Source organism: Simochromis diagramma, unplaced genomic scaffold (assembly GCF_900408965.1).
Source record: "Simochromis diagramma unplaced genomic scaffold, fSimDia1.1 OVJJ01000344.1, whole genome shotgun sequence".
NCBI classification, from domain to species: Eukaryota; Metazoa; Chordata; class Actinopteri; order Cichliformes; family Cichlidae; genus Simochromis; species Simochromis diagramma.
The window spans coordinates 2,668,213-2,683,810 of record NW_024387375.1 but is presented as its reverse complement, the minus strand read 5'-3'; the positions used below and the strand labels follow the sequence as shown (position 1 = coordinate 2,683,810).

The 15,598-nt window shown below is 40.9% G+C and overlaps 1 protein-coding gene across 3 annotated transcripts in view; it reads right to left on the bottom strand.

Moving 5' to 3' along the window:
• The window catches only part of nxn (nucleoredoxin), a 70,711-nt gene that overhangs the window by 38,894 nt on the left and 16,219 nt on the right, over window positions 1–15,598 (bottom strand). Inside the window, exon 1 of one of the 3 annotated variants that reach the window (XM_040008948.1) lies at window positions 12,740–12,899. The exons of the other annotated variants lie outside the window; for them this stretch is intronic. Within the exon in view, the coding sequence (XP_039864882.1) occupies window positions 12,740–12,751 (12 nt within the window). The 5' untranslated portion in view covers window positions 12,752–12,899. Of the gene's footprint in view, window positions 1–12,739; window positions 12,900–15,598 lie in introns of those variants that run through there. 3 annotated transcript variants of the gene reach the window in all.

The following is a 15,598-nucleotide window of genomic DNA, read 5'->3' as shown; positions in this document are numbered from 1 at the left end:
GTGAGAAGCTGAAATTTGATCTCTCTGTGTCTAATGTGAGAAAAATAGTTAATATGGCAAAATGTGGATGGACCAATTTTGATAGATTAAACTATTTAACAAAAAAAAAAAAAAAAAAACACAAAACCAACCCCCATTACTATGGTTGCCCATAGTTTGCATGAAAGACGCCTTGACTGGAAACACTCGCTAACAACTGGTTGGAGAGGAGTTGCAGTGTGAGTGAGTGTTTGCAGATACAGTTGCCAGAAAGATGCCAACGTATCAACATGCTAGCAGCCATTTGCTGCTAGCATGTTTTTTCCTAGGAACCTGTAGCTGCCAACTGATCACCATCCAGTTTCTAGCCTATGTGACAAAGTTTCATGACAAAAATACCAGTTAAGAAAAGAACAGACAGTAATCGCGAAGGTCATCGGATTATCATTTATTAAGAAATACAGAGATGACATCAGGTCGTTCACCGGGGGGCACTCACCTTACGTGAAAATAGTTTTTTTACTATTATTACTAGCCTGTGAATCTTGGCTGAGGGGAAAAAAAGAAAGAAAGAAAATCACATACATGAATACCTGAGGTGGAAAGAAGAACTGTGTGGTTTTCCAGCTGTTAAAGCCAAATGCTGAGTGGATGCTATACATTTGATTCTACGCATTCATACATCTGAGCACAGATTGACATCGTTTCTCTCAGTTGTTAATAATTCTCAATAATCCCCACATAACTACATTCCAAACAAAGTTGTCCCGCTCACAGCAATTGTGTGGTAGCTATAATGCAGATTTAGCTACGACAGCTCCTTTCAAAGCAATCCTCACTTAACATCAGCGTTTAGTGTCATGCAGACTGTTGTTGCTTTGCAGACACGGATGCAGCTGCCTGATGTAGAGCGAATCTAATTAAATGCTGTTCCACATTAACAGGATTGAGTGAACCTACAGATTCCTGCCTGCTCCCTCTGGCCTGTGAGTGGCACTCGTTGTAATGCATACGAGCAGAAACCGGATGAAGAGCTTCCTGGAGTATACACACATCCTGCCAGACACAAGCAAAACTGACATCCGTACACTCAGATGACCAGCACGCATTGTGCCTTGGGGTGGTGGAACATGGCGGCAATGTTACAGTCGTACAATAGATTGCCACAACGAAGCTGCTTTTCAAGGCTTATGAGCTTAATGTGGCCCCAGGCGCGATTTGGAGGTGCAGCCTGCAATGCCACTCTCAATCTCAGCCTAATTACAGGTGTAGCTCTACTTCAATCAACTGAATTAAATTAAAAAAAAAAAATACTCCATCATTGCCTGCAGACGTTTTGTTATCACTGGGCTTTAGGGTTTTGGATCAAAACCAGTGTAGCTAATGTTTTACTCCATGTGCTGCCAAATACCAACCAGGAAACTGTGGTTTCTAAAAGACACAGTATATGTCTACACGGCCTACAGAGCACACAGTGTGTAAGTGGCTGGTTTCTCCCAACATAAACTACCAGCGGAGTACTGAATGTGGGTTTGTCTTGATGAGAGCACACAATGAGCTACCTGCTAATTATCAGGCACCATGCATATGACACTTGGTTATGGCTACAACTTCATAAACAGTCTAAATGGACAAAACAAGAAGTACGACATTATTTAGGTCGGCAGTTATAAACAGCAAGCCAGTGCTCTTACAAATGGGGAGTCCATATGGGAGTCTGCTACTCGACAGGCTCTCTTTGCGCTCTGTTTATGTGCTCACTCACATTTGTTAAGCCAACAGAACAACTGGTCAAGATCTTGGCGCTCAGCGCTTCACAGGGCTGACTGCAATGCTCGTGCTAGAAACGGGTATGCTCACATAATATTTATAATTTCTGACAGATAACCCACCACAAGCAGGCCACACAGCCTGCTCTTTTGCGGCTGCCTGTTATTCCTTTTCACCCTAAACTTTATGGACCTGAAACATTTCCTGCCATTTCATGCACTCCCATACCATTACTGCTCACTTTAAAACAGCACGAATGCAAGCCGCCTCTCCTGTGGGGGCTAGAAAAAAACAAAACAAAACAAGTTTATAAAAGGAAATGGATCCAAGGTGCTGACGCTAATAATCTTCGCTTTAATTTGACAGCATGGGAACGACTGTAACATGCAACCTAAATGTGAAAATTTATTGAGCATGACAAAAGTCTGTCTGCTTTTACCTCAGCCAGAGAACTTGTTAAAAACTAAAAAGGCCCAGAGGCTCCAATTTGTACATCATAACATAATGTCTGCCGGGTGGCACAATAGAAATGGCAGAGATTAACTGCGTTTAGTGAATACAAGTCGTAGAGCATGAGAAGTGTATACTCCTTATGAATGCACTTGTGAGGCAGGAAAAAAAAAAAAAAAAAAGTGGTCAATCATGAGGTCTTGCTTGTAGTATCTTGCTTGCAGATACTGTGTAAATAATGATTTGGTGCCAAGCAGCACATTTGATAGAATCCAATTTCTTGGAAGTCATGACACATGAAACAGTGATGCAAAGACTACAGTAACAATCTATAGTTTTTTTTTTTTTTTAAAGACAGGATAGAGGGGGTGATCGACAGGCCCGTATTAGCTGGTTTATTAAGAGAAAACAAGCAGGACAGAACGTGTGCTGTGCTGTTTTAAGCAAGTCTTTACTGAAAGATGTGCGTTACTCTTGAAGTCAAGGGTTAATGCACTCAAAATAAAAGCCAAGAAAGTGAAATTTCCTGGCAAAAAAATTCACTTTCTGATACAGTACTGTGCAAAAGTCTGAAGGCACGGCTGATTTCTTTATATGTTGTTAGGAAAATTGGCAATGGGTACATATGTTTCAACAAATAATTGCATGTTTGAGCAAACATAGAAATACAGTCATTCTTGCAAACTTGAAAGTCGGTATTTGGTATGAGTGCCTTCATTCCTCAACACAGCCTGAACTCTTTTTTTTTTGTAATTTCTTTAAATAGTCTTCAGGAATAGTTCTTCAGCCTTCTTAAAGGACATTCAAAGCTTTTATTTGAATCCTGGCTGCCTTTTGCCTCAATGATGCTTCAATAATGTTGATGTTCGGGCTCTGGGGAGGCCTATCCATGACCATTTCTCTCTAGTTATGCCTCTGCTACACAGAGTGTGTGGGAACTCTGTCACACTGAAAAATGAAGTCGTTGCCAGTCAGATACATGATGGGTCAAAATGTGATGGTACTTCTCCGTCTTCATATTTCAATCAATTTTGATAACTCTCTAACACCACTGACTGAAATGCTGCTCCAAACCATGACAGAGCCTCCACCGTGTTTTACAGATGGCCGTACACATCTTTGTAACTCTCTCCTGACTGATTCATCACTCCATAAGACCTGTTGCCGCTGATTTTCAGTCCAGTTCTTTTCATTTTCAGTTCATTTCTTAAGGAAACTACCTTCACATTTTGTTCATCTGCTGTAGATAGTGGCAGCCTTAACAAAACTTATGTTTTTCTTTCATTGTCCAGTTCCCTCTGATTTTTTTTTAAGGACAAGTTGTATACCAAGCTGAGATATTCAAAGTATTTTGCTTAACAAAAATACAGTTTCATGCCTGTCAAACACCATCAGGCTGCTAGTAAAGTGCCTAAAGGGGATAATTTGCAAGGTTCAAACCTCACCTTAATGAGCCTTTCTTATACTTGGATCATTTTCTAAAGTATTATTTTTTAAAGCCACTTTTTTTTTTTTTTTTAACGTTGACCTATAGAACATTCAAGTCCAAGCACTGGACTGAAAATGAGTGAATAAGCAGCCAATGTCCAGAGAACAACTTTGAAAGACCTTCAGAAAGCCTGGAGATTATTGCTCAAGACCCCTTTTAGAAATTACAAGAATGTTCAGCTCCTAAGTAAAATAAAAATGAAAAAAAGAAACGAGCAGAGGCTCAAGACCTTTGGGACCAAGAACATTTACACATGGAGATTTATAGCTTTTAACATCAATTCTACTTTATAATTACCATTCATGCATTTTGTCAGGAGAAGCTGTTTGATATTTTAATCAGTGCATTCGGCATTTTGTTAATTAGTCCTTTTGTTTCTGGGAAGAAATCAGCTCTGCTACATGTCCTGTTTCCCAGAGGAATACAATGTACACTTGTGAAGCCCACCAGATCAATCTGGGTGGTCCAGCAAAGTGGGCAGCAAATGGACCAGCTTGGACTGGTTCAGCTACAAGTGGACTTTTGTACGGGACACTTTATTTTCCCCCTCCAACTCATTTCTTCTCAGTGAAATGACAGACATGACAATTTTTAATGAGCTCACAAAGCCGCCTCACTGTTCCAATAAAGAGATCCAGTCAGCAATTTTCATACATTATACAACAAACACACACACCTCTACAATAAGTTCATGTAGGCCAAACAAAAGGGACATGACGCAGTGCTGCTTTTATAATTGATTTGCTTCCACGGTGCATTCCCTAACAGTCCCCAGAAATCCAATAACTGCTAATTGCTCCTCCAAACACGAACATTTGATTCATAATGACTCCACGTCTTTCACACTCTTGTCAATTTCTTTGCGCATGTCTCTGTAACTACGGCTTATCTCGTGTTTCAACCCTGTAATGAATTCACAGCGCAGGGTTCCTCCCTTTGTCAGATCTTGATGATAAGTGAAGTAATTGCCCAAGATTGCTCAGGGTCCACACAGTCATTACAAGCCCACCAGTCTGGTCCCTTAGCAACAGAGATCTGCAGCCTAAAGATGATTTCCTGCACCAGCCTAAATCGCAGTAACACAGATTTATCAGCTATGAGAGCATCTATTCTCTAGAGCTTAAGCACTTATCCCACCCACTGCACACTCCTTTTCCAACCTAAAAAGCCTGTCCTCGTTTTCATTTTCGGCTCCAATATAATTGTTTTAGCACAGCCGCTGGACAACAGAAAAGAAGATGTTGCAATACAGATTGGTTTAAAACCAAGGCATATTTTCCTAATTGGAGGAACCTGAAAAGGACTGTGTACAGCGAAGTGTCTCCTTTCAGACATGTAGAAAAGTACTGGGAGGTTTATCTGATTAAATGAAAACATCTGCTTAATTGCTGTAGTGTTGTGTTCCATTAGGCCATGATGAGCAGCACAGAGCTGCGTCTTAGAGGAGTGAACATACAAGGTCAAAGATCCCTTTCATTGTACTAATGATATATCACTCTAAAGTCTAAATATGCTTTGAACTGAAGAAAGTCAGAAGATAGATACAAAAATAAATCCACACACCTGTCCTTAATATTTTGATTAGGAGATGAATACTGCAGCACTAATGAGCTCCTCTTGCCATAGCTTGTAGTTGATCTAATTTGACTGTCACCTCAGACAAAATCTGTTAAGATAATAAATCAATGTAAATGTCAATAAACATAATTCATCACAGTAGGTTTAGTGTTTAGTTCCATCAACGCTAATTTCAAATGTCTGCTGGAGACTCTACTCCATCAAATATGTACATAAATAATCCATAATTAACTACTGATCATGTTTCAGATCACCCCCCTCTGAAAGTGGCAGTCACACAAAACATCCATTCAAGCACATAAAAGCTGTTTGGGAACTTTAGGGGTTGAATTTATCAGCCATATCCAACAGGCTGTGTTTATTGACAGTTGTTTTCCTGGGGGTGGAAACCAAATGCCATCAATTCCCATTTCCATCTAATTTCTAAGTAAACCAGCTATCCCAGAGCCTGTGTTCTACAAGCAAAACAGGAGTGCTAGTTTTTAATACGTTCACCATGTGCTATTCGTTGTTGCGTGCTTAAAAGCTGTGCAACCTTGCGTCTTTCATCTAATTAAAGTTTTGTCCAGTGTAAAACTATCCATCCAATTCAGTTTATTCCAACAGACTCTGAGCAAATAGTCTAACACTGAGACCCGGAGCTAATTTAGAACGGGGGTAAACTATTCATTTTCTCAAGGGGCCACAATTAGGACCCAACTGTAACATCTACTCTTTATCAAGAGATAACTGAACACTGATCATACGTAAGCTTAGCTTATTGGTGCGGCCTTCCACAACAGCCCCAGTTTCTACTGCGGCCCCTTGGGAAAATTGACTGCCTACCCTTGATTTAGAATACCCAATTAACCTAACAAGCATTCCTTTGGACTAAAAGGGAAAAATAAAAATAATTCAATGCAGACACAGGCAGAACATACAAACTCCACACTCCAGAAAGGACTAGGAACCTTCTTGGCGTCAGGAGACAGTAGCAACCAATACACTACTGTGCTGCTCACATAGTCCTGAATAAGGTGATAGCAGGTTGCAGACAAACTTCTGCAAATACACTGGCAATCACCAGTTGCTAGCCAACTTGTGTGCATATGCAGTCAGATACTTTATGTCTAAACCAAAAAAAAACAAAAAACAAAACAATGATGTCATTACAACTTATTTCCACCATTTCATATCAGCTTGGCAACTGATCACCTTTGTTTAGTTGTCATATCACAAAAAAAAGAAAAAGAAAAAAAAAAAAAAAAAGCGTTGGGAAAGTTACCCACCCTCCACGCAGCTGGTTAATAAGCCTCCTTTAAGCAACCTGAAGTCACAAAGGGAGTGAGCAGTCAGCTGAATGGGGACTTTATCAATGGTAATGATCCATAGTGAAATAAATCTCTAGAGCAGCTGTGTAGTATTGATGCTTAACAAACCCTGTCAGGAGATGGCTTTGCATACATTTAGCAGTTGTGGGAGCCGATGAGGCACTGGTGTAGCAATCACGTTTTCATTCTGCTACTATATTCCACTCCTCTTTGCATCACATGAAAAGCTTAATAGTTTTGTCTTGCAGCGCCCCAAACTGAGCTAATAATGTATTCCAGCTCAGCAGCAAGCATGCATTTAAGTATACTTATACAAACCAATTAGCTTTATGTCGCAGCATGCTCTAATTGTTTGTTTGAAGTGGATTTCTAGAGTGTCAGTGCCTTGTCACGGCCTCCTCTAGTCCTAGCCCTCTCTCAACTTGAGTGACAGCATCGCTTGTTAAGGCTGTGGGGCAGAGGGCAGGAATCACTCAGCGAGGGCTGAAATGAAAGAGACTAGGCGTCGTTGTACGGATGGCAAACGCAGGGCACAACGCCAGAGCCACAGAGAGCAGGGGCTGACTTCTTGAGCAGCAGCATTTTAAGGTCACACCATGAGCAGCACATCAGCGGTATATGGCCAGTCAGCCGCTAAAGCCTGAAACAGAGCTCCAACCCCCATTCGGCGGGCTCCCCAGCGCCTTGCCTTGATCTACAATTACCACCCGTCACTTGCCATTCCATTGAAGAAAAAAGGCTGTTTAATGCATAAAGGGATAAATGAGTGAATAATTAAATTTTTAATCAAGCTGAAAGAATCTCTTCAACAATAAACCACTACAACTGGAGGAGGGATCTTCCTATTTGGAAGGAAAAGAAAAGATCCACAGACCTCCCTCTGAGATAAGAAGCTTCAGCTATATTGAGATGTTTAACCTTACACGCTGCCAACAAAAATCCACTCGAGAGTTTCTCAGTCCTGCTAATGGAATAGATGGAAACTTGCACAGATTTTTATAACAACAATAGACCGTACAGAACAACAAAGAGGAGGAGGAACATGACAAAAATACTACTCAAAGAGAGAAACTACAAAGTATCCCAACTCATTGTTTTTCCTTCTTTTCTCTCTCTCTCTGCGGTCTCCAAGATTCCATGTTGAACAGAGAGCAGCATCAAAGCACATCAGAAACAATACATAATGAGCACAATGCATCCTGTAGTGGAGCCTGCAGTATCGTGCTGGCCTTCACTCAGTATTAAAAAAAGAAAAAAGAAAACACCAGAAAGGACTGGACAGAGCTATAGCCAACGTCTTCATCAACTCTCAAACATGTCAGCTCCCAACAAGCTGCTCACAAAATAATATGAACAAAAATATTTCTAGGGTATGCAGCTGATAAGTCAAGCAGATATCTGAAATTTTTATAGTTGTGGTTAAATATTTTGAAATAAATTAAACATTATAAATAATAATTTAAAAAAAAAAAAAAAAAACCCAAACAAGCATAAACCAAAAACACTGGTACATTTCTGAGGCCTGCTTTAGACTGACTGATGTTGACACCAGGGTAAGGTTTCTGGTCTGGGGGGGGGGGGCTTTCTGTAGAGAAGTTGGGGCATTTTCGGGGTGCAAAGGGGATTACGAGGGGCCGGGAATGAGGGGGCTATTGTTAAAGCCTGAGAAAGTGTGCAGGAAGAGTGGCACGCACTCTGGAAACAAACTAAATTCTGGTGCGCATGATGAATGACAGGAAACTGAAGTTTAGTTCTGCACAGTAATGCAGACTCCATACTCGTATGCACTTTAGTTGCTTAGTTGCCCAGTGTGCGCTCAGAAAATTTTATGAAGGTGGGCAATCCATAAATTATGATTTGGATGAAAAAAAAGAAAAAAAAAAGAAAAAAGAAAATGCAGTATTTGAGTACAAAGTGCATGGTTAGCATAATTGTGACCAAAGTGATTGCCTGCTGGAGCATTTCCATTATCCAGTGGCTGCATTTGGCTGTCTGAGATGACAGAGTGCTGCTCATCTGGGAAATAGCAGGGCAGGATGATGCTGCTGCTGAGAGGCACAACCCAGCATGTCTGCAAATGCAATTATCAAAAAGACCTTGAGTCGGGATGAGCATATGCCGCTATTAAAGCACTAGAAATTCGCAACAACAGAGAATCCATTTCTGCTGTTGGTAAACCCTTAAAAGCACTAAAAAACATATTTCAAAGCAAATGGATCCCACATGAACGCGCAAAACATGGTAGTTATTTTTCATGAAAGGTTGCGGTCTTTACTTTTTTTTTCCCCCTCAGCTCTATTCACTGGTTTGACAAGGCTGGAGCTCAGCTGGAAACATGTGAGGACAGATGTGGGGTTGTTTTTAGGCTTGGGTGGCATCACGTATTTACGGTAAAACAGGGGATTTGTCTGTAGGAATGTCAAAAATACAGATGCTTGTGTTCTGTTGAACTTCATAAGCAGCTCCTGTATTGAAGTTAGATATTATGGTGCGCCGCACAGCATGAAGGACATCTCTGTTACTGAAACAGGAAATTTAGGTGAGGACAAGCTCAGAGATTCACATGGAAGCCCCTGCTCCTGTTTGGGAATATTTTGGGTTTAGCTTTCCCATCTAAAACGTCATGTCCAGGTGAGCTCTTCAAACAACAAAAACTGGTTTATTAGCTACATTATAGCCACTATAGTAACAACAAGAATCATCAGCTCCTCAAGCAAGCAAGCAACTATGAAGAGTTAAAAACATGTGCCAGCCAACCCTCAACTCCAAACCCTCACCTTGGGTTACATGACTTTATACAATATATTAACATGTATTTGACGGTGAAATAAAAATATTATGTTCTACCATCTTTTTTTTTTTTTTTTTTTTTAATTTTTTTTCCCCAAAAATGTTGCACAATTGTTCACAGCAATATTGTTTTCATCATGTGGATGAGGTTTTCTTACATGGCACCACTTGGACGCAGACAGAAAGGTGAATCCCAGCATGGCGAGTTAAGGTGAGGCAGAACTAAGTAGCTCTGGTCAAGCAGAAACAAAGGGTAGGGATGACCTCTGTAACGTGGGTGTGATTTGATTACAAAAGTGTGACACGAACCAAAAATTAAAAACCATACTCTGCAAATTATGGTGCACATCAGTTCCCATGACAGATTCGCACACCACAGACCTCTTCTGCCACCTACACAAGAACCACGTGAAAGACTCTGGAGAGAATTTATGAATGGGAAGCACAAAAGAACAGTACAAATTTACTCCACTGTAAAATTTTAGAATTGCTACTACAGTAGCCATCATGCATTTTATATTTTAGACATTTCACATTTTTACATTTACCATTTGCCCAGAAGATCTAAATAAAAAAAAAAAAGGGTCAAAATAACCACATTTAAAGTGTTTTTAAGTCTTCATTGCCTTCATATAACAATTACATTTACAGACTGCATCGTCTTACATATCGTTATGTATTTTGGCCTAGAGCAGGGCGATATGACCAAAAATATCACGATATACATTTGAAAATTTGCGATAATGATATAACTGACGATATAATTGACACTAGACAAAATGCTTTACAACTCCACAACTTTATTAGTGCAAAAAACCCCATCAATGTATTTTCACTTAAACAAGCAGCTGTTTTTTTATGTGCATTAAAGTTATATAAAAATGTAACAGTGCAAATTCCTTGCTGACAGTTTAACCAAAAGGCATTTCCAGTGGAAACTGGCCGACATATCCTCAGCATAACCATGTATAATATCCACAAAACTTAAAAAGAGGTTATACACACACAATACGGTAATATTATGTTGAAGCACAGTACGTATCACTCCGCGAGGCTCCTGCCTACGACAGCCGTAATGCTCCGACAATCCATCAAGCCGTGCGGCTTCGTAGCTTAGCAAAGTCATACTAAAACATTTGACAGATTTTCGAGCGCCATGTACGACATAAAATCGTTTCGAGGTCAGTAAACACAACCAGAATTCATACATAAGGCACACGGGATTATAAGGGGCACTGTCGATTTTCAGAAAAATCAAAGGATTGATTTTAAGTGCCGTATTTTCTAAAAAACACGGTAATAACGACGGCCTGCTAGCATGCGCTACCAAAAATAGTGCTTTGTTGTGTATCTGACGGACGAAAGCTAAACCAGTTCCACACCGCTGAAGTTGCAGCATTTTTACAAACCAATTCTGGTTCATCCGTTTCATTTAACGATCCACTTTCGCCCTTCTCATTCTGCGTCGCCGCCATGTGCGTATGTAAACATAGGCACTGCGCATTTTACCCATATTCTATATTTATATCTATTCTATATTTCATTTTCCTATCGTTGCCCAAAATTACACCCGTATTACCGTGAACGGTATGATATAGCCCAGCCCTATTTTGGTCCTGTCACACCTTTGTATAGGCTTATTTTCGGTTAGATGGTCAGAGTCATCAGTCTTAGACCTCACAGGGTTAAACACAGCCACATGCTTTCTAGAGTCTTTTCAGACTGTGCATATCAGTGCCTTTGGTTAATGTGGCACCATCCACCCACCACATCACAGCCTGTGTAGCGCAGCCAGAACTGCTTTAAAGAGCACATTCATCTCTCACGGTTTCTTTTGTGCGTTGCTCATGAGAACAGAGACACCAGGGAGTCTTTCACCCCCAACTTGAAACGTCAAAATGTGTAAAAACAAACAGTAAAATCAGAAGGAGGCGAATGCCTTTTAGACATAAATGAAAGGAAACGTCCTGGTCTCTTTTGTGTTAGTGGGAAGAAGACCCTGCTGTGGGGGTGGAGTCTGTAAAAAACACATAGCAACCTAGTGTGAGGCCACAAGTTTATGTCCAAGCCCTTCAACTTGGTAATAAATCGCCAGAGTGGTCCTTTCCACATTTAAGTCTCTGGCCGTTAAACTTTAAATGCATTTACTTTTCAAAATGGCACCACAGTCCAGCAGATCCCTGCTAGGTAGTCATGACTCCACTCACTGACTAATTTCCCCCCCCCCCCCCAAAAAAAAAGAAACCTTGGAGCTGGCATTAGATCCTTTCAAATTCTTTCAACAGCAAAAGGAAACAGCTGCAGTTGTATAGCGTTGACTGCGCTAGCATACTGCAGTAATTATTTCAGTCCTCATGCTGGCATCCTCCTACAGCTGCTCACACTTCACCACTGGCAAACACAAAAGCAGGCCTCGGATCGTGGTTGAAGCTTCGCTCTTGTTTCTTTTCTTTCGATGTGTTAACTTGGTGCCAAATACACAAACTGTGCTAACCGTCGACTGCGCCGCTAAACCCCAAAACCACCAGCATATATCCTTCTGGCGTTTATATAAACAGACTGCGACTGGAACAGATTCCCACCATTCAGATAAAGACGTGCTATCTCGGTGTTTGCATAATGAGCAGCAGTCGTGTTAGCAGTGTGTTGCTGTATGGCATAAAAGAAATGAGAAGTCGCAATTATAATCAGCAGGGTGATCTCAAAATAAACATCAAAAGCGTGGTCATCTAAGGGCTTGTTGTTGTTTTTTTCCCCCCACAAATTGCAGCCATTATGTTTCATAATAATAAAAGATGGTGCGAGCCATTGCAAAAGAATCATTTCCTGCCTTCTTTTCAGCGCCCACTCTCAGCACGGCAGTAAGGTTGCAGGGTTGTCTTTGAATTTTACGGAAATATCTTGAGTCCAAGCAGCCGAGCTCAAATCATCCAGAAAGAGAAGTGGGTATGATTAAATGATGAGTCTAGGACAAAAGGTCTTGCTTTTAAGGCCAAAATAACTCAAAAGAAAACAGAAGGCATAAAACAAGAGGAGAAAGAAGGGCAATTACAGGAGACGGCTGTCCTGCACAGGACATGAGAAGGAAAGATCTGAAAGCTACTCAGCTGAGCCAGGATGAAAATCAGACCAGACAGTACGACACCTGCAAGAACCGGTGTGGGTTTTTTTCCTTTTAAAGAGATACTTGTGTTTTTCCAATTTAAAAAAAAAAAAAAAAAAAAAAAGTCTTAATATTTGGCGCAGTCCTGTATTACAACTCCTTTCTTTCAACGAGTTTTCATTAGAACACACAACCTCAGATTCATAATATAAAAGCCAGACGATTCCGTTCAACAATGGTCAAACTTGAGAAACCCCAGTGTATTATTACCTTATATTCCATGGCAGCGCTTGGTACACCCACCCATTATCACTGGCAACTAAATAGCCCCATATACAGGGAGTGCAGAATTATTAGGCAAATGAGTATTTTGTCCACATCATCCTCTCCATGCATGTTGTCTTACTCCAAGCTGTATAGGCTCGAAAGCCTACTACCAATTAAGCATATTAGGTGATGTGCATCTCTGTAATGAGAAGGGGTGTGGTCTAATGACATCAACACCCTATATCAGGTGTGCATAATTATTAGGCAACGTCCTTTCCTTTGGCAAAATGGGTCAAAAGAAGGACTTGACAGGGCTCAGAAAAGTCAAAAATAGTGAGATATCTTGCAGAGGGATGCAGCAGTCTCAAAATGGCAAAGCTTCTGAAGCGTGATCATCGAACAATCAAGCGTTTCATTCAAAATAGTCAACAGGGTCGCAAGAAGCGTGTGGAAAAACCAAGGCGCAAAATAACTGCCCATGAACTGAGAAAAGTCAAGCGTGCAGCTGCCAAGATGCCACTTGCCACCAGTTTGGCCATATTTCAGAGCTGCAACATCACTGGAGTGCCCAAAAGCACAAGGTGTGCAATACTCAGAGACATGGCCAAGGTAAGAAAGGCTGAAAGACGACCACCACTGAACAAGACACACAAGCTGAAACGTCAAGACTGGGCCAAGAAATATCTCAAGACTGATTTTTCTAAGGTTTTATGGACTGATGAAATGAGAGTGAGTCTTGATGGGCCAGATGGATGGGCCCGTGGCTGGATTGGTAAAGGGCAGAGAGCTCCAGTCCGACTCAGACGCCAGCAAGGTGGAGGTGGAGTACTGGTTTGGGCTGGTATCATCAAAGATGAGCTTGTGGGGCCTTTTTGGGTTGAGGATGGAGTCAAGCTCAACTCCCAGTCCTACTGCCAGTTTCTGGAAGACACCTTCTTCAAGCAGTGGTACAGGAAGAAGTCTGCATCCTTCAAGAAAAACATGATTTTCATGCAGGACAATGCTCCATCACACGCGTCCAAGTACTCCACAGCGTGGCTGGCAAGAAAGGGTATAAAAGAAGAAAAACTAATGACATGGCCACCTTGTTCACCTGATCTGAACCCCATTGAGAACCTGTGGTCCATCATCAAATGGGAGATTTACAAGGAGGGAAAACAGTACACCTCTCTGAACAGTGTCTGGGAGGCTGTGGTTGCTGCTGCACGCAATGTTGATGGTGAACAGATCAAAACACTGACAGAATCCATGGATGGCAGGCTTTTGAGTGTCCTTGCAAAGAAAGGTGGCTATATTGGTCGCTGATTTGTTTTGTTTTGTTTTGAATGTCAGAAATGTATATTTGTGAATGTGGAGATGTTATATTGGTTTCACTGGTAAAAATAAATAATTGAAATGGGTATATATTTGTTTTTTGTTAAGTTGCCTAATAATTATGCACAGTAATAGTCGCCTGCACACACAGATATCCCCCTAAAATAGCTAAAACTAAAAACTACTTCCAAAAACATTCAGCTTTGATATTAATGAGTTTTTTGGGTTCATTGAGAACATGGTTGTTGTTCAATAATAAAATTATTCCTCAAAAATACAACTTGCCTAATAATTCTGCACTCCCTGTACAACATGCGATCTCTTATCTCCATCCATGAACTTCTATAAATCGTTTGGCTTTGTGCGGAAATATTCAGAGCTTTGAGTCCACGCCAGATATTTAACTTGGCTGTGCTTTCAGTTTCTGAGAATGGACAAAGGGAGAACATGTGAGAGGAGGTCTAGAAATCATGAAAATATACACCTCCCTTCTTGAAAAACAGAACCACCGTCATTCCTGAAACATCATACCTTCTTCTGGACAGCAAACTGTCAAAAGCTTCAGCTCTGATTTTATTTATTACCTTTATTTTACCAGGAAGTCCTACTGAGACCACAATCTCTTTTACAAGAGGGACTCAGCTTTGCAGGTAAAAAGAAAACAACAGAAAAAAAAAACCCTAATGCCACCATACCAAGCACAATTGATGGAGATGCTGCCTGTGTTGCCCTGTGTGATTATCCCCTGATGCCAATAATTATGCAGGGCAATTACAGCATACATTATGAACCCATCTCCACCCAACTGGCAGGACCCTGCCCAGATTTCTTTTCCCCTCACCGCAACAAAGCAGAGTGGATTCCTCGCACTCAGTCAGCCTCTCAAGCTTAAAGAAGTCCAGATGAGGAAAAGCAGAGCTTTATTAAGTACCTGTGAGAATTTTGACAGGCTTGCAGCACGCTTTGGCCAGCATTTCTCCTCCCTCCAGTTTTTAAAAAAAAAAATGTATTTTTGGACAAGCCTCCTATCTACAGTTCATCTCAACAGCTTAGAGGGTGAACACCTGGAGCAACAGAGTGTCGAAGAAAAGTGATGAAGTGATGAAGAAGCCTTTGTTTCTCAGGGAGTTCGGCCACACAGCGAAGTCTGTGGACACGAGAGAAATGATTCCACATGTGGGGGTTTCAGCTACAAAGAGCTACTCTTTGCACTCCAAAAAAAGAATCCCAGAACAGAACTGTGCTTTTTCACCCCCCTCCTCTCTTTGAGCCCGACTACATTTCCATCACAAAAAAAAAAAAAAAAAAAAAAAAAAAAAAAAAAAAGAAAAAGAAAGAAAATGCAGTCATTTTCATTTGCAACAATAATTCTTTAGTTTTATTCTCCCTCTTTTAGTCAAAGTACATACCTCTGGCTCTAGCTGTGCACCATAATTATATGATAGATAGAGAGAAGATGAATAGGTATAGGCTTTGGCAGAAACCCTGGCATTCCTGACACAAAACCATCATCTGACTTATTTCAGCTTCACTTCATCGGCTTTCTAA